At 47.0% G+C, this 24,301-nt stretch overlaps 1 protein-coding gene across 4 annotated transcripts in view; it reads left to right on the top strand.

The window, feature by feature from the left end:
• LOC137354371 (collagen alpha-1(XIX) chain-like) overlaps positions 1-24,301 on the top strand; it is a 655,592-nt gene that overhangs the window by 433,299 nt on the left and 197,992 nt on the right. For all 4 annotated transcript variants that reach the window (XM_068020137.1, XM_068020135.1, XM_068020134.1 and 1 more), the window contains 6 exons: positions 3,973-4,026; positions 6,191-6,235; positions 18,587-18,649; positions 18,743-18,796; positions 20,028-20,069; positions 21,905-21,946. In XM_068020137.1, the coding sequence (XP_067876238.1) occupies positions 3,973-4,026; positions 6,191-6,235; positions 18,587-18,649; positions 18,743-18,796; positions 20,028-20,069; positions 21,905-21,946 (300 nt within the window). The remainder of the gene's footprint in view (positions 1-3,972; positions 4,027-6,190; positions 6,236-18,586; positions 18,650-18,742; positions 18,797-20,027; positions 20,070-21,904; positions 21,947-24,301) is intronic.

Raw genomic sequence — 24,301 nt, 5'->3', positions numbered from 1 at the left:
GGGCAGCAGTTTTAGTCTGCCCGAATGCAGAGGGTGTTGGGGCCCAAAGATCCTGGCACCAGGCAACATGTCAGTTTCCCGGCACCCATTTTGTGGGAGGCAGGTTCAGGGCCTGGCTTGTTAAGGCTCGTTAAGAGCCTTGTTAATGGTAGGTAATAGATGCCGCCTGGGATTTTCCAGTCGGCCACCAGTTTCCCAACACAGCGGGGTAGTTCAGCTGGCTGGAGGCGGGCACCCACCAGCTGGCTGGAGTACCAGTGCTCCAGGCAGATGTACAGGGCCTTCCTGCCTGCCCGAGCATGGGTTCGGCCAAAGGCCACCTCACCATGTAGAGGGATTTCCCAACCACACCAGAGTGGTGGCCTAGCTGGTTTTTCTATTTTTTAATTACATTTTTAAAAATGTTGCTGAGAAGGCACCTCCATGTTGAAGCCCCCTCTCAGTTACTTACCATTCATTGCAGCCGGCTGCTTCTCTGAAGCTGGAAGGCATCTGATAGGCACTCCAACTTTGAGAGCCCAGCTGCCACCCTTAATTGGACACGAATCTGTCTCCATGCCAATTAAGGGGTCCCCAGTCAATATCCCAAAGAGTGACTGTTCCCACCCCCCCCCCCCCCCCCCCACTCTCCCGACCCCCTGCCACCAGCCGGGGCTGGGTTTGGGACCGAGAAACAGCCCCAGCTCCTGTTTCCTGCCACCATAGCGAAAATTCAGCCCTCAGTACCTGTTCACAGACTGCCCATCCAGAGCTAAGTGGCCCCATATGGCAACTCACTGCCTCCTCTTCCTCCCCCGTCCTCCTTCTCTACCACCTCCTTTGCCGCGTGGCAAAGGCTGTGCCCTAATGAGAGTGAGATTGTGGAGGATGCAACAGCGCATGACAAACAAACTTGCTCACACGTTCCGGCGAGTACTGGATCCCTCCCTTGAGTGGTCCATGCAGCAGACCTGTTGCTTCAGGATGCCGAAGGTTTGCTCCATGACGTTCCTTATTGCTGCATGGATCTCATTATAGAATTGCTGTGATTGCATGGTTTGGTGGTGGAGGGGAATCATGATTATAGTGGGTATCCCTTGTCACCCAGCAGCCAGCCTCTCGTTCACCAAGGTGGCCCAAAGATGGCGGGTATCTGACTGCCGCAGAATGAAAGCATCACGACTGCTGCCAGGATAGCGGACATTCACCGAGAACATCTTCGCCTCATGATCGCACACTAACTACGTGTTGATAGAGTCATAGCTCTTGCGGTTAGAAGGCATTTTCCCGTTACATGTTGGGTCCACAGTGCCCCATGCATGCAGTCAGTTACACCCTGCACCACTGGGAATCCCGCCTGTCTGGCAAATCCACTTGCTGTCTCCTCCTGCTTCTCTATGGTCAGTGAGTAAATGACAAAGTTCCCTCACCTGACATACAGGGCCTCTGTCACCTCCCAGATACAGTGATGGACAGCAAACTGTGAAATGTTGCTAATGTCGCCCACTCCACCTGGAAGGATCCACCAGTGCTGAAATTGAGGGTCACTGGCAGCACTGTCCATACGCTGCTGTGTGGCTGCAGGTTGGGTTGTATGAGGTGGTACAGTTCAGTCACTACCTCCTTGGTGAAATGTAGCTGCCTTACACATTACTCCAGCTGAGGTGGAGGCACCCTAAAGACCCTTAGTGGGTTATGGCCTTCTATTGAGAACCACACTCCTCCACGCTCTGTGTACAGCTTCCCCACTCTACTGCCTCTGCTCCATTTACAAGTCATGCTACAGCCCAAGAGGAACTGCAACTATAAAACCCATTACTGAAAGCAGGCTTCGTCCTGACAGGCCAAACAACACCTCTGACCTCCTTGTCAGGATTCAGCAACACGCTCCTGAAAATCCAAAATGTTAGCATAACTCCTCCGAGAACACAACACAGTGTTTCCACCAACTCTGTACCAGCAAAAGTAAGCACATCACCTGGAAGTTGGATGGTTAACCCTTTAAATAACGCTAGTTGGTTGGGAGGGGGGGCAACGCGTGCAGCTAAACGCAAGTTCACGTGATCAGCTGAGAGTGGCTGTAAGAGGACGTTAACTGGGCCTGCGCTGTCCAAAATGGCAGATCGGGCAACGAAACAGCATTAGAGGCTGCTTGACTCTGCATGCTTCCGGTGAGTGCAGGGCACGCCTGAGCTAGTGCCCTGTCAGTCAGAAAGCACCAGATGCGTCCCAGGGCAGTGCCAGGGAGCCTAAATTCATGGGCAAGGTGTTTCCAGTAGTTGAGAGATCAAGAATGAGAGGACATAGATACAAAATTAAATCTAAGAGATTGAGAACACAGGCAAGAGAAACTTCTTTACACAGGGAGTTTGTGAGGCTGTGGAATTCACTCCCAGGGTTAGTAACCGTGCCATAAACTATATCGACAGTGAAGATGAGTTTAGATTGATGGGTGAAGCAAAGGGGGATGCAGGAATACATCAATAAGGTGGGTAAAGGTAATTCGAACTATTTACTCACATGAAGGACTGGTGGGGTGAATGGCCTGTTCCTGTGTTGTACCTTTTCTATATTTCTTCGTATTCACAGTAGTTTTGAAACTTATTGAACCTGTTTGCAATGTAGACACTTTATAACAGTAAACAAGAACCAGGGCAACAATCCAACTCGGATGACTTACCTCCACTTTCCCACCACAAACACTTGATTGCAATGAAATGGATTTAAACACTGTGACTGGGTTTCAGAAATAGCATTGACTTATCCTGCCCTCGAATATAAGCCACAGTTCCTAAAAAAAAACAACCCAGCTACCTCAGTCCACCTGCTCCTTGCCAGTAATTTCCATAGGCGTTTTCCCGATCATCTGTCCTAACCTTTGGGGGAAGATTGATGGCATCCTGGAAAAACACCGGCAAGGTTGCAGCAGGAAATGGGCAAATCCACATGGAAATACCAACCGCAGGTTTTCATTTCATAAAACAAGAATCATGGGGCATGAAAGATCCTTACTAGAACTGCAGTATGGAGTGCAGTGTTGGGGGGTGGTGACAGGAGGTGAGGAAATGGCAGGTCAGCAGGTAAAAATCTTTAGTAACAATTTGCTACCTGCAGGAATGAGATGCCACAATTTCAATTGTTCCCTTTGTGGGCCAGAGAGGTTGAGTGGCATTGCAGGAACATTAAAAGGACCCTTATGCTGTTAATTACCAACCGTAACTTTCTGCGACAAGTTTAATTCATGTCAACAGCACAAATGCAACAACCTGTTGAAACGTGCGGGAGTTGGAGAGAGAGGTCCCTTTTGCACAAGACTAACAGCGGAGCGGTGCAAATGGCTCAGCAACTTGTGGCAGTTTGCAACTAATGGGTTATTGCTTCCTCACCACCATTTCCTGGACAATTTACACATTAATAACAGCAAGCACCATTGATCTAGTTCCGATGAAAGGTCACTGACTTGAAACGTTAACTCTGCTTCTCTCCCCACAGATGTTTCCTGACCTGCTGAGTATTTTCAGCACTTTCTGTTTTTATTTCAGATTTCCAGCAGTATTTTGCTTTTATTTATTATGCCATTGATCTATTCGTCATTTTGTCAGCAAATTCTGGCCAATTATCATATCCCTGTTGAACAAAAGGACTGTTTGTAAAAGAGAGAGAAGCAATCAGGTGTGACATGAAGAAAGAAATGAGAGGTCAAATCTCAGCAGGGCTTCTTTTGGTATCTACCAAATCTTTGGCAGAGTCCCTGGAAAAATGGAGCAAATGGCCGTTTCTCCAAGGTCGCTGCCAATCTGCTGCCAAAGACAGGAGATTGGGAGAATCCATGCGGAAATTGCTGCTGAGAATTTTTTACTCTTTCTGAAAATGATCCCGATGAGCTAAACGTTTCCACTCAGCAGCTACTGCACTGAGTGCTTTCTGTACTGGCAATGCTCTCTCCGTACAACAAAATCCCACCAACCATTAATGTGGTTCATTCTTTCACAGGGCGATCCTGGAGTTCCAGGAAAAGATGGGTTTCCGGGAAGACCTGGTGAAAAGGTAAAATGATCTGTTTGTCTGAATCGTTAGAATACGTTGAGATGTTTGTTAAAGACCTGCTGACATCTCTGATGCCGTAGGGTGCTGGAATTTCACAGCTGGGCAGCCAGCAGCTGCAGGGAAGCCTGTTGGGAGCACACCATGTGGAAATAATGACCCCGACCCAGGGAAATGGGTCACGGTTGGGGTGGCGCTGCAGACCTGACATCCCCTGATGTCCTGCTTGTCTACTGTTCCACCCCAAAGAGGAGAATCCAGCCCATAGTTTCACTGCACCAACAGAACAGAACACATAGATTTATTTGACAACCAGACCAGTCCAAATTGGTCCAGAATTTAGATATTTGCGAATTGATGAGAATTCAGTTCAGTGAAGAGACTCTAGGGTTGTCAATCATACGGCCCACGGGCCAGGATCCAGCCTGCCAAAGATTTCCATCTGGCCTGCGAGTGTATTTCAGAGATGTGAAATTTTCCATTGTCTCCTTCTTTCAGACTGGTTTTATAAAAAAAATCGCGCTGTTAGTTTCACAGCTCACAGGTGCTGACATCAGGAACAGCAGTTTCCCAACTTCGGGCAGATTCAGAGTTTTCCGGTGGGTTCCAAATTTTTTTTTAAAGCCCCCCAGAAAACCCTGAATCTGTCCGAAGTTGGGAAACAGCTGTTCCCGTTCCCAGCACGTCAGCTGTGAAACTTACAGTGTTGTTTTTTTTTTCAATGACCAACTGCAAAGCTGCTATGCTGAGTGCTCCTGCACTCTGCCACTGTCTGAGAGAGAGGGGGCGAGAGAGAGAGACAAGGGGACAGAGAGACTCAGAGGTGGACAGAGAGAGAGGGGACAGAGAGAGAAAGAGGGGATAGAGAAAGAGGGGAGGCATAGAGAGAGAGGGGGACAGAGATAGGGGATGAGACAGAGAGAGAGAAGGGGGGACCAAGAGGGAGGGAGGGAGGACAAGGAAAGAGGGGGGCAGAGAGAGATATGGAGGACACAGAGAGAGAGAAAGAGAGGGGGGACAGAGAGAGAGAGAGAGAGAGAGGACAAGGAAAGAGAGAGAGGCAGACAGAGAGAGATAGGGAGGTCAGAGAGAGGGGGGAACAGAGAGTGAGAGGGAGAGAGTGTAATCAAGATCACTCGTGACAGCTGAACATCTATCCAGAATACGCCGCATCGCTACACAAGTGTACGGGCAAACATTGACTACTTGTGCAAGCAAAAAACTGCCAGGTATCTCACGATGTGATGTATTCTGGATAGATGTGCATCTGTCATGAGTGATCTTGATCACAGTCTCTTCCTCTCTCTCTCTGCCCCCCTCTTTCCCTGTCCCTCCCTATCTTGGTATCCAACATAGTGATGAGAAAGTACGTCAATAAATGAGTTTCCTCATTTAAAGCTTCTTCACAAATATGTGCATTTGTTGTTGTTTTTATTAATAGTAAGATAACTTTTAATGTCTTTATCTTTCTGAAATTGTCTCACCGGCCCGCAATGTAAGAAAAAACTGTAGTGTAGCCCCCCATGTGAAAAGGTTGGACAACCCCGCTCTAGAAGCTAGGTTTATTCTCCTTACAGCAGAGCAGGTTAAGGGAAGATTTAATAGAGGTGTTCAAATTATGAGGGGTTTTGATAGAGTAAGTAAGGAGAAACTGTTTCCACTGGCAGGAAGGTTGGTAACCAAAGGACAGAGATTTATGGTGATTGGAAAAAGAACCAGGGGGGAAATAAGGAGAAACATTTTTACACAGCAAGTCGATCTGGAATGCACTGCCTGAGAGGGTGGTGGAAGCACATTCAACATTAATTTGAAAAGGGATTTGAAGGGAACAGATTGCAGGGTCATTGAGAAAGAGAAGGGAGTGGGACTAATTGGATAGTTCTTTCAAAGAGCTGACACAAGCACAATGGGTTGAATGGTCTTCCATTCCATATGATTCTAATCAACTAAATACGGGATTGATTTTAGTTTGGAAAATACTGGGTCAATATAATGGGTGCCACTTCCGGAACCTCTTAAAGTTCCATATGGTGATATCTGTCCTTTGCTCTGCTTCCCAATCAAACTAGGCTCAGATTTCAATCATCAGAATTAAATGTTTCACTGCATGAAACACTTGCATGTTCATTGTTAGATACCCAAGCTAAATTCCTGTTTCCTTGTTTAGGGAGATCCAGGTGAAAAGGGGGAAGCCGGACCTCAAGGAGAAAGGGTAAGAAAAAATGTTTTCAAAGTTCAAATGCATTGCTACTGGGACACAGTAATTCAGGGAATAAGACCACTTGTAGATTGTCGAACCTTCAATTCTGAGAAAAAAATATCTGTCAAAGTATAGCATCCCATTTAACATCATTCAGACTTACTCCCGCATCAGAGTCAGTTGTGGCTCAGTTTGTGCTATCCCGTCCTCAGAGTCAGAAGGTTGTGCTTTCAAAATCCACTCAAAAGACTTGAGCACTAAATTTAGGCACTCATTATCAGAGAGATGTTAAGCTGAGGCTCCATCTGCTTGCTCAGGTGAATGTAAAGGATCCCATGGCACTATTTTGAAGAAGGGCAGGGGAGTTCACTCAAAGATTCGAGTACTGTGGATACAGAGCTTAAAACTAAACTGAAACTTAAAAGAAATCAATGGTCAGAGCATAGAGAAATTGGAGGGGCATGAAACCTAAACTTACCAATATTTATCCCTCAACCATCACAAAAAGAGATTATCTGGTCATTATCACATTGCTATTTGTGCACAGATTAGCTGCTGCATTTCCTACATTACAACAGTGACTTCACTTCAAAGGGTACTTCATTGGCTATAAAGTGTTTGGGACATGCAGAGGTTGTGAAAGGAGCTATATCAATGCAAGTCTTTCATTTTGTTTCAGAGAAAGATGATGTATAAGACGTTCTTTCTTTAATTGCACACATTGCAAGCTGTTCTCAGTTGCAGTGCCAGAGGGAGTGATGCAATGCTCAAAGATCACAGTCAAAGTGAAAAACTGATACAATTGGCTTCTATTGCATCCCCTGTTGGATGGTTGTACAGTTTACTTGATGGTGCATTGAGAGAGTTGCTGAATGTGGCCTGAATGGTGTCAACCTCAAGGTTGAAGAGGCTACAGAATACGGAGTTTGTAACATTGTAGAACAGGAGAAATTTGACAGGAATTGACACCTCTTTCAGAAATTTCCTATTAGATTTCCCCTTCCCCCGGGTTATTGGCCATCTGCAGCATCTTTGATCTGGAAGTACTGAACCAGTGGCAGCTTTCAGTGCAGACCTATGATAAAAAGGGAGTGATAAGTACTGAGTGCTGTGCTAGCACAATGGGCTGGATTTTACCTTAAGCGGACGGGAATTCGCCACCGACATGAAAGTCAGTGGCGAACCCGCTTCCGCCTAGCCCGGGGATCTGTCCCGCATTTTACGGGTCCACGAGTTTTAATTGTCCTGAGGCGGGACTTCCACCTACTTGAGGGAAGAGGTCCCGCCTCAGTGAGCTGCCGGCCAATCAGTGGGCTGGCAGCTCTTAGTCCCAGCAGTGCCACCGGGAGCGGTGGCCACTGCTGGGACTGCAGCCCAGCCGACCAGATTGATCCATGAAGGAAGGTAAGTTGAGCATGCCTCACCAGGGGGATCGATCGTACCCTGGTGAGGCTGGAGTGGTTGTTTGGGGAGAGGGGCGCGTCTTGGTCCCGGGGATGGGCTGGGAAGCGGGGGCGGCCCTCAATCGGGCACCCTGTGCCTTACGGCAGCTATTACTGGGCGGCCTTTCATGTCCCCAGCACGCCCGCTTGCCACGGGTAAAATAACTGTGGAGGTGGGCAAGGGCCCTTAAGTGGCCGTTAAGTGGCCGTTAAGTGGCCGTTAAGTGACCGTTAAGTGGCCGTTAAGTGGCCACTTAAGGGTCTTGCTTGGCCTCAGGTGGGGGGGTCGTTTTCCCCCCGCGCCTGACCACCGTAAAGTCGACCGGTGGCAGGAGCGGGGTGGCTAGGCCTCCCAGAGCCTCGCTCTCAATTTTACGCCATCCCCTTGCCACCATCCGACCCGCTGGGACGGCGGAAAATTCAGCTCAATGAGTAGGGATCCAAGACTGTGACTGTTACTACTGCTCTGAGTTACAATGTTGGTCGTAAGACTGCAGTTTCATTTAATTACATCTGGGAGTCCAGGAAACGGCTTTAAAACCATATCTTCTTGGAAGTTTATTCGTGACTATTATTATTATTGTTATTATTCCCTAGAAATAGTGGATGCATTGGCGGTCATCTTCCAAGATTCTATAGACTCTGGAACAGTTCTTACGGATTGGAGGGTAGCTAATGTAACTCCACTATTTAAAAAGGGAGGTAGAGAGAAAACAGGGAATTATAGACCAGTCAGCCTGACGTCGGAGGCGGGGAAAATTCTAGAGTCCATTATCAAAGATTTTATAGCAGAGCTCTTGGAGAACAGTGGTAAAATCGGACAGAGTCAGCATGGATTTACGAAAGGGAAATCATGCTTGACAAATCTACTAGAATTCTTCGAGGATGTAACTAGTAGAGTTAATGAGGGGGAGCCAGTGGATGTGGTTTATTTGGACTTTCAGAAGGCTTTCGACAAAGTCCCACAGAAGAGATTAGCGTGTAAAATTAAAGCACATGGGATTGGGGGTAGTGTATTGCGATGGATAGAAAATTGGTTGGCACACAGGAAACAAAGAGTAGGAATAAATGGGTCTTTTTCCAAATGGCAGGCAGTGACTAGTAGGGTACCGCAGGGGTCGTTCTAGGACCCCAGCTATTCACAATATATGTTAATGATTTAGATGAAGGAACTAAATGTAATATCTCCAAATTTGCAGATGACACAAAACTGGGTGGGAGGGTGAGTTGTGAGGAGGATGCAGAGAGGCTTCAGGGTGATTTGGACAAGTTGAGTGAGTGGGCTAATGCATGGCAGATGCAGTATAATGTGGATAAATGTGAGGTTATCCACTTTGGTAGCAAAAACAGGAAGGCAGATTATTATCTGAATGGCTATAAACTGAGAGAGGGGAATATGCAGAGAGACCTGGGTGTTCTCGTACACCAGTCGCTGAAGGTAAGCATGCAGGTGCAACAGGCGGTAAAAAGGCAAATGATATGTTGGCCTTCATAGCGAGAGGATTCGAGTACAGGAGCAGGGATGTCTTGCTGCAATTATACAGGGCCTTGGTGATATCACACCCGGAATACTGTGTGCAGTTTTAGTCTCCTTATCCGAGGAAGGATGTTCATGCTGTAGAGGGAGTGCAGCAAAGGTTTACCAGACTGATTCCTGGTGGGGACTGCCATATGAGGAGAGATTGAGTTGGTTAGGATTATATTCGCTGGAGTTCAGAAGAGTGAGGGGGGATCTCATAGAAACCTATAAAATTCTAACAGGGCTTGACAGGGTAGATGCAGGAAGGATGTTCCTGATGGTGGGGGAGTCCAGAACCAGGGGTCATAGTCTAAGGATATGGGGTAAACCTTTCAGGACTGAGATGAGGAGAAATTTCTTCACCCAGAGAGTGGTGAACCTGTGGAATTCACTACCACAGAAAGCAGTTGAGGCCAAAACATTGTATGTTTTCAAAAAGGATACAGCTCTTGGGGCGAAAGGGATCAAAGGATATGGGGGGAAAGCGGGAACAGGTTATTGAGTTGGATTATCAGCCATGAATGGCGGAGCAGGCTCGAAGGGCTGAATGGCCTACTTCTGCTCCTATTTTCGATATTCCCATGTGACTAGTTGCCTCCCTTTGGAGAGTCAGTATATTTGGTAAATCACAGCAACACCAACATGCATTTACGTAGTGCCTTTAACGTAGTAAGACATCCCAAGGTGCTATATGGACCGATATCAAGCAAACTTTGGCACCAAGCCACATAAGGAGATAACGGTCTGGATTTTTTGGGCCCCCCTGAGGTGAGGTCGGAGGCTGAGGGGGCCCCATAGAATCGCGATGGGCAGCAGGGGCGGGGGGGAGGGGGTGGCAGAGGGTGCGTTGCCACGCCTTCACCAAGTGATCTTGCCGCGGGTGGGATAGGCCGACAACAGCCTTCCCACCCAGAGGCCATTTGAGGCCCTTAAATAGCCACTTAAGAGCCTTTTCCTGTCACCGCTGGAATCCAACCAGCAGCAGGGGCTGTCTCCACCAAACCAGGCACCCTCCTTGTAGGCTTGGGGGTTCCCTCCTCTGTGGGCAATCTGTGGCCCATGGAGGGCTCTGGTTGGGAAACAATGCACCTCCCAGGAACCCAGTCCCCCTGGGCTTTATGACCGCCCCCCCAAATCCCCCTCGCCAGGACCTTCCAGACTGGCCCCAGCTACCCCGCCACACTTACCTGAGGTCCAGGGTTCCAGTGCTGGTCCTGGGTCCATGGCCTCTTCAATACTGGCACTGGCCACCACTCCCAGTGGCACTGCCGATATTGTTGAGCGGCTGGCCCAGTGATTGGCAGCTCTTGGAAGCGGGATCCCAGTCTTTAAATGGACAGGGATCCTGGTGAAAGAAACTTAAGCTTTAAAATATAGTATAAGGGTCTGCAAGGGTTAATGGTTGAGACAATGAGAGCAACCTCTCCCATTGTAGTGATGACGTGGTAATAGTCACATGGGCAGTCGGCTTGGAAGGAACGAGAAGCACTAGAAGTGTTAGCTAGAGATCCTCATGGTGAGTTTAACTAGAATGTAAATGTAAATAAAGAGTTGCTGTTTAGCCAACCAGAGACGCCGAGGTCTTTGTGAAGGACCCTATAACTACGTTATTAACAACATGCTATATCGAGACAGCAATACACAACACACGACACTGGAGAATTGCTCCAGGGAGGCATGAAAAGGCCGAGGTAGGTTTCCCCCCGCCTTTTTGGCCCAGCAGCAGGAGCCCCACTTCCTCCATAAAATCCAGCCCATTAGGTCAGATGACCTAAAGCTTGATCAAGGAAGCAGGTTTTAAGGAGTGTCTGAAAGAAGGAGGGAATGATGGAGATGGTTTAGGCAGAAAATTCCAGAGCTTAGGCCAAGGTAGCTGAAGGCACAGCCACCAATGTTTGAGCAATGTATGTGCAAGAGGCCAGAGTTGAAGGAACACAGAGGGTTATATCGCTGGAGGAGATAGGGAGAGGTGAGCTCGTGGAGAGATTTGAAAACAATTATGAGAATTTCTGATCTCTGGTGGGAAAAGCTTCCGTGGGCTGAATGACTTTTCCTCCTATTTTTTTCCATGTTTGTCATGTTAACTGCGGCATAGTGGCGCAGTGGTTAGCACCGCAGCCTCACAGCTCCAGGGACCCGGGTTCGATTCCGGGTACTGCCTGTGTGGAGTTTGCAAGTTCTCCCTGTGTCTGCGTGGGTTTCCTCCGGGTGCTCCGGTTTCCTCCCACAAGCCAAAAAGACTTGCAGGTTGATAGGTAAATTGGCCATTATAAATTGTCACTAGTATAGGTAGGTGGTAGGGAAATATAGGGACAGGTGGGGATGTTTGGTAGGAATATGGGATTAGTGTAGGATTAGTATAAATGGGTGGTTGATGTTCGGCACAGACTCAGTGGGCCGAAGGGCCTGTTTCAGTGCTGTATCTCTAATCAAAAATATTGGAAATACTGAAGCCATTGCCTTCAGTTCGCACCAGAACCTCCGCTCCCTGGCCCCAGCATCCATCCCTCTGCCTGGTAACTGTCTGAAGCGGAACTGGACTGTTAGCACTCTTGGTGTCATATTTGACCCTGACTGAGGTGTGCTTTCAACTACATAGAGTCATAGAGTTATACAGCACAGAAACAGGCCCTTCGGCCCACAGTGTCCATGCCGGCCATCCAGCCTATCTATTCCAATCCCATTTTCCAGCACTTCGCCCATTGCCTTATATGCTATGGCATTTCAAGTGCTCATCTAAATACTTCTTAAAGGTTGTGTGTGTTCCTGCCTCTACCACCCCTTCAGGCAGTGTGTTCCAGATTCCTACCACCCACTGGGTGAAAACATTTTTCCTCGAATCCCCTCTAAACCTCCTGCCACTTACCTTAAATCTATGACCCCTGGTTGTTCACCCCTCCGCTAAGAGAAAAAGTTTGTTCCTATCTACACTATCAATGCCCCTCATAATTTTGTATACCTCAATCAGGTCCCCCCTCAGCCTTCTCTGCTCTAAGGAAAACAACCCTAGCCTATCCAGTCTCTCTTCGTAGCTGAAATGCTCCAGCCCAAGCAACATCCTCGTGAATCTCCTCTGCACCCTCTCCTGTGCAATTACATCCTTCCTATAGTGTGGTGACCAGAACTGTACACAGTACTCCAGCTGTGGCCTAACTAGTGTTTTATACAGCTCCATCATAACCTCCCTGCTCTTATATTCTATGCCTCGGCTAATAAAGTCAAGTATCCCATATGCCTTCCTTACCACCTTATCTCCCTGTGCTGCTGCCTTCAGTGATCTATGGACAAGTACACCAAGGTCCCTCTGACCCTCTGTACTTCCTAGGGTCCTACCATCCATTGTATATTCCCTTGCCTTGTTAGTCCTCCCAAAATGCATCACCTCACACTTCTCAGGATTAAATTCCATTTGCCACTGCTCCACCCATCTTACCAGCCCATCTATATCGTCCTGTAATCTAAGGCTTTCCTCCTCACTATTTGCAACACCACCAATTTATCCTCATATCCACACTATCGCCAAGGAGCCTATTTCCACCTCCGTAACATCACCTGACTCTGCCCCTGTCTCTGCTCATATGCTGCTGAAACCCTCATTCATGCCTTGATTACCTCTAGGCTTGACTATTCCACTGCACTCCTGGCTGGTCTCCCACATTCTACCCTCTGTAAACTTGAGGTCATCCAAAACTCTGCTGCCCATGTCTTAACTTACATCAAGTCCCGTTCCCCTATCAGTCCTGTGCTCGTTGACCTACATTGGCTCCCAGTTAAGCACCATCGATTTTAAAATTCTCATTCTTTTTTCAAATCCCTCCATGTCCTGGCCCCTCCCTATCTCTGTAATCTCCTCCAGCCCTACAACCCTCCAAGATGGCTGCACTCCTCTAATTCTGGCCTCTCGAAGATCCCCAATTTTAATCTCTCCACCATTGCCAGCAATGCCTTCAGTTGCCTAGGCCCTAAGCTCTTGAATACCCTGCCTACACTTCTCCACCTCACTTTCCTCCTTTAAAACACTCCTGAAAACCCACTTCTTTGACCAAGCTTTTGGTCATCTGCCCTCATGTCTCCTCACGTGGCTCCATGTCAAAGTTTGTTTTATAATGCCTCTGTGAAGCACCATGAGGCACTTTATTACATTAAAGGTACTATATAAATGCAAGTTGTTATTGTTGTTGTTAACTGCGCTAATCATAGTTATTGGACTTTCATTCCTGTCCTAATATTGCATGTGTAAACAGACAGCAGTGTGAAGTGCCCAGCGCACCCATTGCTCATTCATATTCCTTGCATTTTTATCACACTTGATCTATTCAGTAATAGCCTTCATTTGCAGGATTTGCTTCAATAAACATTTTGATGCATGCCATTTCCTGAGTCGGGTATCCTGATAAACCTCACCTCTGGAGCAGTGGTTTGCTGCCACCTCCTGGTACTTATGCATTACTCACTTTGCCTGAAGTGCCACTGTCCATCACAGCTTCAAAAAGGGCAGATGCCGGACTTTGCCTTTACATTATCTGTGTGTTTTGTGAAGTATTAAAGGCTACATTTAATGGACATGCAAAGCACAGGGCACTTGCTTCATATAAAAGAGATTTGCACACTCGGTTTTTCTTTCTGGAAGATGAAAAAGCAGTGAATTTGCACCACCCACTGATGTCACACTACAAGAGATGCAGCAATGGGGGTAAACATTTAGGGTTCAATCTTAACTCCCAAAAATGGGTGGGTTTGTGTTGGGTCAGAGGTTAAAATTCAACAAAGAACCCAACCTGTCTCGAACCTGCGTACTTCCTGTTATAACCGAGGCAGGATGAGGGGACGAGCAACCAATCCATTCATGGGAAGTGGGTTGGTCATTTAAATATTATAATGAGGCATCGTGCTTTCAAATTAATGGACATTTAAACTCATAATATCCGGGTTTCCCTGGCGTCAGGAAGCTCGGCAGCTGAGAGGAGGTGAGAAGGGCTGAATCCATGAGTTAAGTGCCTATACAGCACTGCTTGTGGGCCAGGAGGACCAGGAGTGTTTCCTCCAGGCCTAACAAGTTACCCAGCAAACACCCCCCCCTTCACACACCCCCACGATCTGCTCCCTCCACCCTACCATTGGATCCCCCCCTCTGTCCACTGTCAGCTCCCCACATCCCACCATCAGGTCTCCCCGCCGACCACCATTTGCCACTTCTGACTACCATCAGACCCCCTCAAACACAATTTGCTTCCCTAGACCGGCACTGGTGAAAAGGTCTCCACCACTAGAACTACCTAATCTCCTTGGCTGCGGCCTTGTACTGGAGGCTTCCTGCCCTAAAGGCCTCCAACCTGTCAATCAGACTACCTGAGGGTGGTTACCCCACAGAAAAAAAAACATTGAAAGGAGCCCTGCAGTTGAAACCTGCGGGACATTCAGGAAAACTTTTCTTCCAGGTTTTCCGAACTCACAGCAGCATCCCACACAGAACTCTCCTCGGAGCTAAAATTCAGGCTTTTATCCCCAAGTATTTACTCCTTGGGAACTTAGCAAGAATTCAGTCGATTCTTAATGGTTTGAATATCGTAGGCAAATCACAAAATGAAAATTTACTGCAGTGTTTTTCATGTACTTTCTGTCATCACATAGCCTTTGATTCTCCAGCTTTCTGACTGGAATAAAACAGTTCCATCAATATTTTATAAACGCTACATCAAGCTCCATTCCCGGAAGCAACCAACTGTCCCCTATTTGAAGTTGCCTTTTCATGGGCCATTTCAACATTTTTAACAGTGATATCAACAAGTGCATTAAAACAAGCCTCTCTCTTTTTCAATCTTTCCCCTTTCCGACTCTTTTTGTTTCTCCCTCTCTCCTCCACACTCTCCCCTTTTTCTTTCCTCTCTCCATTCAATTTCTCTCTAACTCTTTCTCCCTCTTGCTCGGTCTCTCCCTCTCCTTTACTCCCTCCCACACAGTAAAACTGTGCTCTTTTGTCTGTCTGTCACTCTCTCCCTCTCTCCAGTAAAAATAACCATGGCCCAGGTCGTTCAACTTGTCAAAAATGATGGATCAACAAGTTTTCCCATAATTTTCAACATTATTAGATGATTTTCACTTTGCTCTTCACAGTGAATATAATGCTGGATTAGTGAGTGACAATTGATCAGATAGGCATTCGATAAAACTGCTGCAATTTCCATTTTAATAGCCTTTGACAAAATGAACTGAATCCATCTCCATTCACCACCCAATTAATGTGAGTTCCATTCACCGCACACGGAGTTTGTGACCAGTTAGCACTGTGCTGGCCAGCGCCTGCAGAGAGCCAGCAGATCGACTGAGTGCACTCAGAAATAGCCTGCTGGTCAGCCATGTGTACTGCACTGCAATGAGAGCATAATCATAGAATTGTCCAGCGCAGGAGGAGGCCATTCGGACCATCATGCCTGTGCCAGCTTTTTGAAGGAGATATTCAATTAGCTCCACTCCCTTGTTCTTTCAGAGTTTTGCTTTTCAACTATTTATCCAATACCTTTATGCAAGTTACAATTGAATCTGCTTTCACCACCCTTTCAGGCCCTTGACCTTCTCTGCTCTTTAGAGAACAGCCTCAGCTTCTCTAATTCCTCCACACAACTGAAGTCCCTCAAACCATTCTAGTACATCTCCTCTGCACCCTCTCTAAGGTCTATCCTTTCAGAATTGGCCACAATGCTCCAGCTGAGGCCTAATCATGGATTTATAAAGGATAAGCACAACTTCTTTGCTTTTGTACTCTATGCTTCTATGAATACTGCTCAAGATCCCATATGTTTCTTTAGCAGCCTTCTCAACTTGTCCTGCCACCTTCAAAGATTTCTGTATGCAAACCCCAGGTCGCTCTGTTCCTGCATCCCCTTCAAAATTGTGCCATTTAGTTCATAACAACTCATTGTAAACTGGAGGATGGTAGACAGTGGTGTTCCCCAAGGTGAATGGAACTCACATTACTTGGATATTGGAATACAGTGTAGAATTTCAACATTTCCCAATGATACCAAACTTGGAGGTGTGGCAAACAGTGGGGATGATATGAACCTCCTGCAACAGGACGTAGATAGGCTAGCAGAATGGGCATTCAGGTGGCAGATAGAATTTAAGACAGATAAGTGTGAGGGGATGCATTTTGGCAAAAGGGAGGCAATATAGACTTAATGGCACAGTTCTAAAGAGTGTACAGGAACGAGGGACCTGGGGGTGTATGTGCATCAATCTTTGAAGGAGGCAGGACATGTTGAGAGAGTAGCTAGCAAAACATATGGGATCACGGGCTTCATAAATAGAGGCATTGAGTACAAAAGCAGGGAAGTTATGCTGAACATTTATAAAGCACTGGTTAGGCCCCAACTAGAGTATTGCGTCCAGTTCTGATCACCACACATTAGGAAGGATGTAAGGATCCTTGAGCTGGTGGAGAGGAGATTTACCAGAATGGTTTCAGGGATGGGCGATTTTACTTTCAAGGGTCAGGATTTTATTCGGGCGGTGGGGTCTTGACCTCTGTCTAAAGCACCGGTGAGAGCCCCGCACCGCCTCCTCTGGGGAAGGCCTGCCAGATTACGTGCCAATCAGGCATTTACGTGGACAACAGTGGACCTTCCCCGGGATTAAGGACCCCAGCAATGGAAGACCTGCCTGCTGAGAGCTGCCAGCAAATCAGAGGCAGGCTGCTTTTTCATTGAGCAGTGCCACTATGGAGGCAGTGGCTGCTGCTGGTACTGGACTCGCAGGAGACGCTGGACCCGGACCACAGCGGCGTCAGGGCGGGAGGGATTTTGTGGGATGGGAACCGTGAGGGAGGGGGGTGTAGGTGGATTGGCAGCAAGCGCAGAGGGCTGGATCTCAGTGAGCACCCCACCCCCCCCCCCCCCCCCTTCCTGATGCTGGGTCCCTCGATCAGGCACCGTGCCTTTTAACGAGGGAACCCCCACCCCAACATTAGGTTGAAAAAGCTAGAGTTGTTCTCCCTGGAACAACCCGCACGGATTTGCTTGCCCTGCTCCCCATGCGGCGACAGGCCTGCCCGCTGCTGGGCTGATACTGACGGAGGTGAGATGAAGCCCTCAATTGGGCAATAATTGCCCACTTAAGGGCCTCAATCGGTGGCAGGGCAGTAAGGCCTTCCATGGGCCTCCCTGCCCCGGACTTAATTTGGATGGAGGCGGGAAGGTGGCGGTATGGCGAGGTGCTCTCCCCACCTCCAAAGTCGCCATGGGGGAGAGCATAAAATTCCCCCCAGGGTTAAGTTGTAAAAGCAGGAGTTGTCCCTGGAGCAAAGGAGATTGAGGGGAGGTTTAATAGAGATGCCCAAGATTATGACAGGTTTAGGTAAGTTAGACAAGGAAAAGCTGTTTCCATTAACTGATGATACAAGGACGAGGGGACACAGATTTAATGTTTTAGGCAAGAGATGCAGGAAGAATGTAAGGAAGAACATTTTTTATGCAGCGGGTGGTAATGACCTGGAATTCGTTGCCCACGAGGGTGGTGAAATCAGTGATTTCAAAAGGAAATTGGATGGCTGTGTGAAGGAAATAAACTTGCAATGCTACAGGGATCAAGTGGGGGAGTGGGACTGACTGGATTGCTCTGCGGAGAACCAGCATGGACTCAATGGGCCGAATGGCATTCTTCTATGCCATAAATGACTCTATGAATCTATAAGAACATAAGAAATAGGAGCAGGAGGAGACCATACAGCTTGGTCCATCATTCAATAGGATCATGGCTGATCCTTGACCGCAATTCCACCTTCTTGCCTGATCTCCATATCTCTTGATTCCCCTAGACTCCAAAAATCTATTGATCTCAGCCTTGAATATTTTCAATGACTGAGATTCCACAGCCATCTGGGGTTGAGAATTTCAAAGCTTCACAGCCCTCTGAGTGAAGACATTTCTCCTCATCTCGGTCTTAAAAGGATCGACCCCTTATCCTGCAACTATGACCCCTAGTTCTAGACCCTCCAGCCAGGGGAAACAACCTCTCCGTATCTATCCTGCCAAGCCTCTCAGAAGCTTATATGCCTCTCATCATTCTTCCTTGCAAAATGCATCACTTTACACTTCTCTGTGTTAAATTCCATCTGCAATGTGTTTGCCCATTTTGCCAGCCTGTCTACGTCCTCCTGAAGTCTGTTACTATCCTTGGAGAGGCATCCTGCCTTTGTCTGACCGTAAAGAGTGTGGGGCTCTGTTACAAAGTGGGAACCAGCTCCATTACCCTGTGCCGTTTTTATTCACCTCCATCGGAAAACTGTGATGGGTTAGAAACCAAACATGAATGAGGCAATGAGCAAATGACTGAGGATATTTAAATGGTAAAAATTGGTGACCAGTGTCCTTTTGACCAAATTATAATGATAGCCATGTTTTATAGGGTTACAGAGGAGATCCAGGGCACCCTGGGCAGATAGGGGTGAAAGGAAGAAAGGGAGAATCTGTAAGTATTTTTGAATTGATCAGTGGTTTTCAACTGCTTTTCAAAGTTAATCTGTATTTGAGATAGTAGTCACTCCTGTATTTTGCTTTGTAGGGTGTGTCTGGACGAGAAGGCCCCAGTGGTCAGAAAGGAGATAAAGGGATAAAGGTAAGGATGTCACCGTGGAAGCTCTTAGGAAGCACGGGAGCTGTCTTAGGAGGACAGATGTCGCTTGTTCAAGAGGCCCAAGGACAATCACCAACTCTAACTGAGGTTCCAGGTTGTTAGCGCTCCATTCAGATGGTTCAGACCCACCATTGAATGGAATGATAGGTCATGACAGAGCAGTCTAGGGGGCTCCAGGAGAGGAATTATGCAGGTCCTACATACACGCAGGCAACGAAGAGAGAAGAAATCTGCGAAAAGCAAGAAAAATAAAGGGAAAACAGGATGATGGCACTTGACATTTATCATCTGGATGGTTGCACATCAACCTGCTAGCTTGGCAAGTGGTACAGCTCCTCTGTTAGACATGAGCAAATCACATTAGAGATTGACCTGCTTGTGCCTATGACATGACCAAGTCGAGTGACTGACAGAAAAATTACCTTCGGGGCCAGTTTTAAAGTTGACGTTACAGCAATAAAACCAGTCCTGACATCTTGATTATCTTTATTACTGTAAGGTGAGGGTTTGTTTCAGTTTCATAATGCATTACCTGAATATCTTGAAAAACAACCAACCTGGTAACCTCAGGATTTACATCTGCAAATAAAGCCTTCAAGATGATAAATCTCTGTGAAATGTCTCTTTGGCTCAAAATTCAACAAAAATTCCAAGGAGATCAATTAGTTGAGCCAACATTATTCAACCCTGACAAGTTACTGGAATGGTCGGTACCTCCACCAGAGTATTTGATCTTTTGTTTCTTTTATTTTAACTTTTAATCAGATTCTCAGCCTGATAGTTCCTTTCTAAATCTGCAGATTGGTGGAGCATGAATTGGTTTTGATGGAAGGGGGGAGGGGGTGGGGGAGGTGTGGGGAGGAGAATTTCACAATCATTAGAATTGTTGCAAGTTTCTTCTCTGGTGCCTCACCTTCCTCGGGCGTGAAGAGAGTCTATAATAGTGTGAGCTGTAGCCTCCCTTGATGGAAGGGCCAAAGTCAATGGGTTGAATGTCCTTCTCTTGTTTCAGGTTTGCTTACATCATAGACATGGCTTTGAGCATGAATGTGAGTCACCAGACTGAAGCAGCTGCATCTTTGATACAAAACAAGACAGCAGCTGTCATGTTAAGCAGGCTGAAGCTGTCGTCCATCCTTCCTCTGCACTGCCCACCAGCTTAACATGCAGTGTGAAAGAATAACATTTTTCACAAAGAACTTTTATTTTTCAGGGTGACACTGGATTAACAGGACCCCCAGGCCCACCAGGATTAGTGAGTTACCATCTCGTACTGTTTATATTATAATGGAAAGCATTATAAATAATTACCCATTGGAATCATGGCTGCTCACAATTGTTAGAATAATTTTACACTACTTAAAGGACCAGTCTCTCTGGGACAAATGTGCATGGCCAACTTTTATTCCAGTGATAAGATGGTATGATTCCTACCAAAATGCATTACCGTACTGCTTTCACATGGCATTAAAATGGTAAAAGTATTACAAGGCCCTACTTGCTCCTTAGCCTTCTCCTACTTAAGAGAGCTGAGATGGAACTCCTTTGTCAAAAACAAAAATGGAAGGCTTCCTGTTGGCCTGAGTGCTAAGTGCACTCCTGGTTTGAAAATGAAATGAACAGATCAGCAAGTTCCAAAGTATAGTCCTTAGTCTGTGCTGAGTTATGCCTTGCTCACTTGGGGTGCTACAGTTGGCTTCTGTACCTCTGGACTACTGAGGAGAATGAATTCAGTGAGGGCTTCTGCTCCTGACCTCTGCCTAGTGCTTGTTTGTGGGCAATGATTGAGGACATTATCAAGCTCAGTCATGATGCCCCTGCTGACCACTCACTGGCAGGACTAAAATCTGCAGGGCTATGGGGAAAGAAGAGGGGAGTGAGACCAATTGGATAGCTCTTTTAAAGAGCTGGCGTAGACACAATGAGCTAAATGGCCTTCTCTCATTGATGCCTTTTTTCATTGCTTTTTAGCAGGAGAATTTGATTGTAATGGGAACTTATCCTACCCTTGTCTGTCTACATATACATCCATTAACATCCCTGAGGGAAGGAAACCTTCTTCCCCTACATGGAATTCCAGTCAAACATCCAACTGGTTACAGTCAGAGAGTCAGAGAGTCATTTACGGCACAGAAGGAGGAAATTCAGCCCATCGAGTCCATGCTGGCTTTCCATTCAGTCAGGCCCATTCCCCAATCTGATCCCCATAACCCTGCAAGTCTATTTCTCTCAGGTGGCCATACAATTTCCTCTTGAATTCATTCATCATCTCCGCTTCCACCACTTTGTGGGCAGCAAGTTCCACATCATTACCACCCACTGTGTAAAAAATTCCTTCTGATATTCCCCCTGTATCTTTTTCCCAAAGCTTTCAATCCCCAAGTCCTTGTACCATCTGTTAATGGGAACAGCTTTTCCTTTTCTAACTTATCTAAGTCTGTCATAATCTTGTAGACTTTTCTTACATCTCCCCTCAATCTCCTTTGTTCTATGGAGAACATGTGGTGTACTGTAATAAATGGGATACACTGCAATACATGGGGTGCTTTGGTTCAATAATGTCATTCATGGAAGCGTATCTGACACCTCATCATTTATGTAACATGTGACTCTCGGCTCCAGAACTCATTAAAGCGTCGGTCCAAATATGTGCAAAAGAGCTGAACACCACAAGTGAGGTAAGAGTGACTGCCTTTGACATCAAGGCAGCATTTGACCAAGTATGACATCAAGGGGCCCGAGTAAAATTGAAGTCAATGGGAATTGGGGGGAAACCCTCCGCTGGTGGACCCATACCTAGCACAAAAGAAGTTGGTGGTGGTTGTTGGAGGTCAATCCCAGGACATCATTGTAGGAGTTCCTCAGGGTAGTGTACTAGGCCCAACCATCTTCAGCTGCTTCATCAATGACCTTCCTGCCATCATAAGGTCAGAAGTGGGGTTGTTCACTGATGAATACACAGTGTTCAGTAACATTCACAACTCCTCGAATAATGAAGCAGTCTGCATCCATATGCAGCGAGACCTGGACAACAGTGCATGTGTCTGTGCCAGCATGACCTAGAAAATACCTATGCCTTTTGTATTTCAGGGTATGGCTTCAGAATACTCAATGCAGCAGTTTGGAATGTCTGTAAGTTTTCCTAAATCTTAAGGCTCCTCATAACCACTGTTTGCTTCTTTATTGAGAACCCTAGTTGATGGGGTCAAGGTCCCTGGGGTGCAGGACAATGTTGTAAAGAATAGGAGAGATGGTAAGATCAATCAAGGAGGAATATTTTTTTTTTATTCGTGCCTGGCATGTGAGCATCGCTGGCCAGGCCAGCATTTATTGCCCATCCCTAATTGCCCTTGTGAAGGTGTTGGTGAGCCGCCTTCTTGAACCACTGCAGTCCATGTGGGGTAGGTACACCCACAGTGCTGTTAGGAAGGGAGTTCCAGGATTTTGACCCAGCGACAATGAAGGAACGGCGATATAGTTCTAAGTCAGGATGGTGTGTGACTTGGAGGGGAACTTGCAGGTGGTGGTGTTCCCATGCATCTGCTGCCTTTATCCTTCTAGGTGGTAGTGGTCCCAGATTTGGAAAGTGCTATCTAAGGAGCCTTGGTGCATTGTATCTTGTAGATGGTACGTACTGCTGCCAATGTGCACCAGCGGTGGAGGGAGTGAATGTTGAAGGTGCTGGATGGGGTGCCAGTCAAGTGGGTTGCTTTGTCCTGGATGGTGTTGAGCTTCTTGAGTGTTGTTGGACCTGCACCCATCCAGGCGTGGAGAGTATTCCATCACACTCCTGACTTGTGCCTTGTAGATGGTGGACAGGCATTGGGGAGTCAGGAGGTGAGTTACTCTCTGCAGAACTCCCAGCCTCTGGTCTGTTCTTGTAACCAGAGTATTTATTTAAACAGGAGGGAGGAAAGAGGAAAGTGAGGAATTCCACAGATTTGAAGTAATAGGGAAAGAATGAATTAGAAGTTAGTTTAGAATCATTGATTTTGTATGTGGCCAACTGAACACTATCCAACATTTGGCCCCTTCTTTTAACCACTTAGTTATGTAATCAGTGCATCTCCCCAACCATATAATATTTACAGTAAAGTGTGTAAACTGCCCAAAAATTCAATTAAACCCCAATTTTAACCTGAGACCAGTGGGACGAGCATTAAGCCCAGCTCGGCTCTTCAACGTGGGTCCAACTCATCGTAAATGGGTACAAATCCCAGCTGATCCTGGGCAGGAGGTAATGCCTGGGAATGCACAGCAAGCTCCCCGCTGAACAGGTGGTAGGAGGGTAGAAGTGCTGGGGCTAGGTGATCGTGGACAGGGAGGGAAACCCAGTGTTCTAGGTTTCCTTGTAAGGCCCTGAGGAGCAATCCTGCCCTTGTATGACACCAAATCTGGCTGCTCACTATTCAAATGTCATCAGAATCACGCCAACGATCATCAACCTTTGAATTTCTGTCACAGTCTTGCCTGCCTGGGGCGAGGGCCTGGCTGGCTGTCCAAACAGGGCCTATTAAAATGGTGACAAATGCTGTCAGGTGGCACTCACACCAGTAACTTGCTCACCGATGCACATGTTGGGTTCTTCTGGATCACTCGGCTCCTGACCTCATTACAGCCTTTTAGTTTATGTTTAGTTTAGAGATACAACACTGAAACAGGCCCTTCGGCCCACCGAGTCTGTGCCGACCATCAACCATCCACTTTATACTAATCCTACACTAATTCCACATTACTACCACATCCTCACCTGTCCCTATATTTCCCTACCACCTACCTATACTAGGGGCAACTTATAAAGGCCAATTAACCAATCAACCAGCAAGTCTTTGGCATGTGGGAGGAAACCGGAGCACCCGGAGGAAACCCGGTGAAACCGGCAGACACAGGGAGAACTTGCAAACTCCACACAGGCAGTCCCCAGAATTGAACCCGGGTCGCTGGAGCTGTGAGGCTGCGGTGCTAACCACTGCGCCACTGTGCCGCCCTTTGGTACAAACATGGGGAAAAGAGCTGAACACCACAGGTAAAGTGAGAGTGACTGCCCTTGACATCAAGGCAGCATGGCATCAAGGAGTATGGCATGAAGGAGCCCTAGTAAAAGTGAAGTCAATGGGAATCGGGGGAAAACTCTCTGCTGGTTGGAGTCATACCTAGCACAAAGGAAGATGGTTGTGGTTGTTGGAGGTCAAATATCTCCGCTGAAGGACATCACTGCAGGAGTTCTTCAGGTTAGTGTCCTAGGCCCAACCATCTTCAGCTGCTTCATCAATGACCTTCCCTCCATCATAAGGTCAGAGGTGGGGATGTTTGCTCATGATTATACTGTATTCAGTATCGATCATAACTCCTCAAATAATGAAGCAGTCCGTGTCCATATGCAGCAAGACCTGGACAACATCCAGACTTGTGCTGATAAGTGGCAAGTAACATTTGCACCACACAAGTGCCGGGCAATAATCATCTTCAATAAGAGAGAATCTAGCT

Source organism: Heterodontus francisci, chromosome 3 (genome assembly GCF_036365525.1).
Source record: "Heterodontus francisci isolate sHetFra1 chromosome 3, sHetFra1.hap1, whole genome shotgun sequence".
Classification (NCBI taxonomy): Eukaryota; Metazoa; Chordata; class Chondrichthyes; order Heterodontiformes; family Heterodontidae; genus Heterodontus; species Heterodontus francisci.
This window is presented reverse-complemented; position numbering and strand designations above follow the sequence as displayed.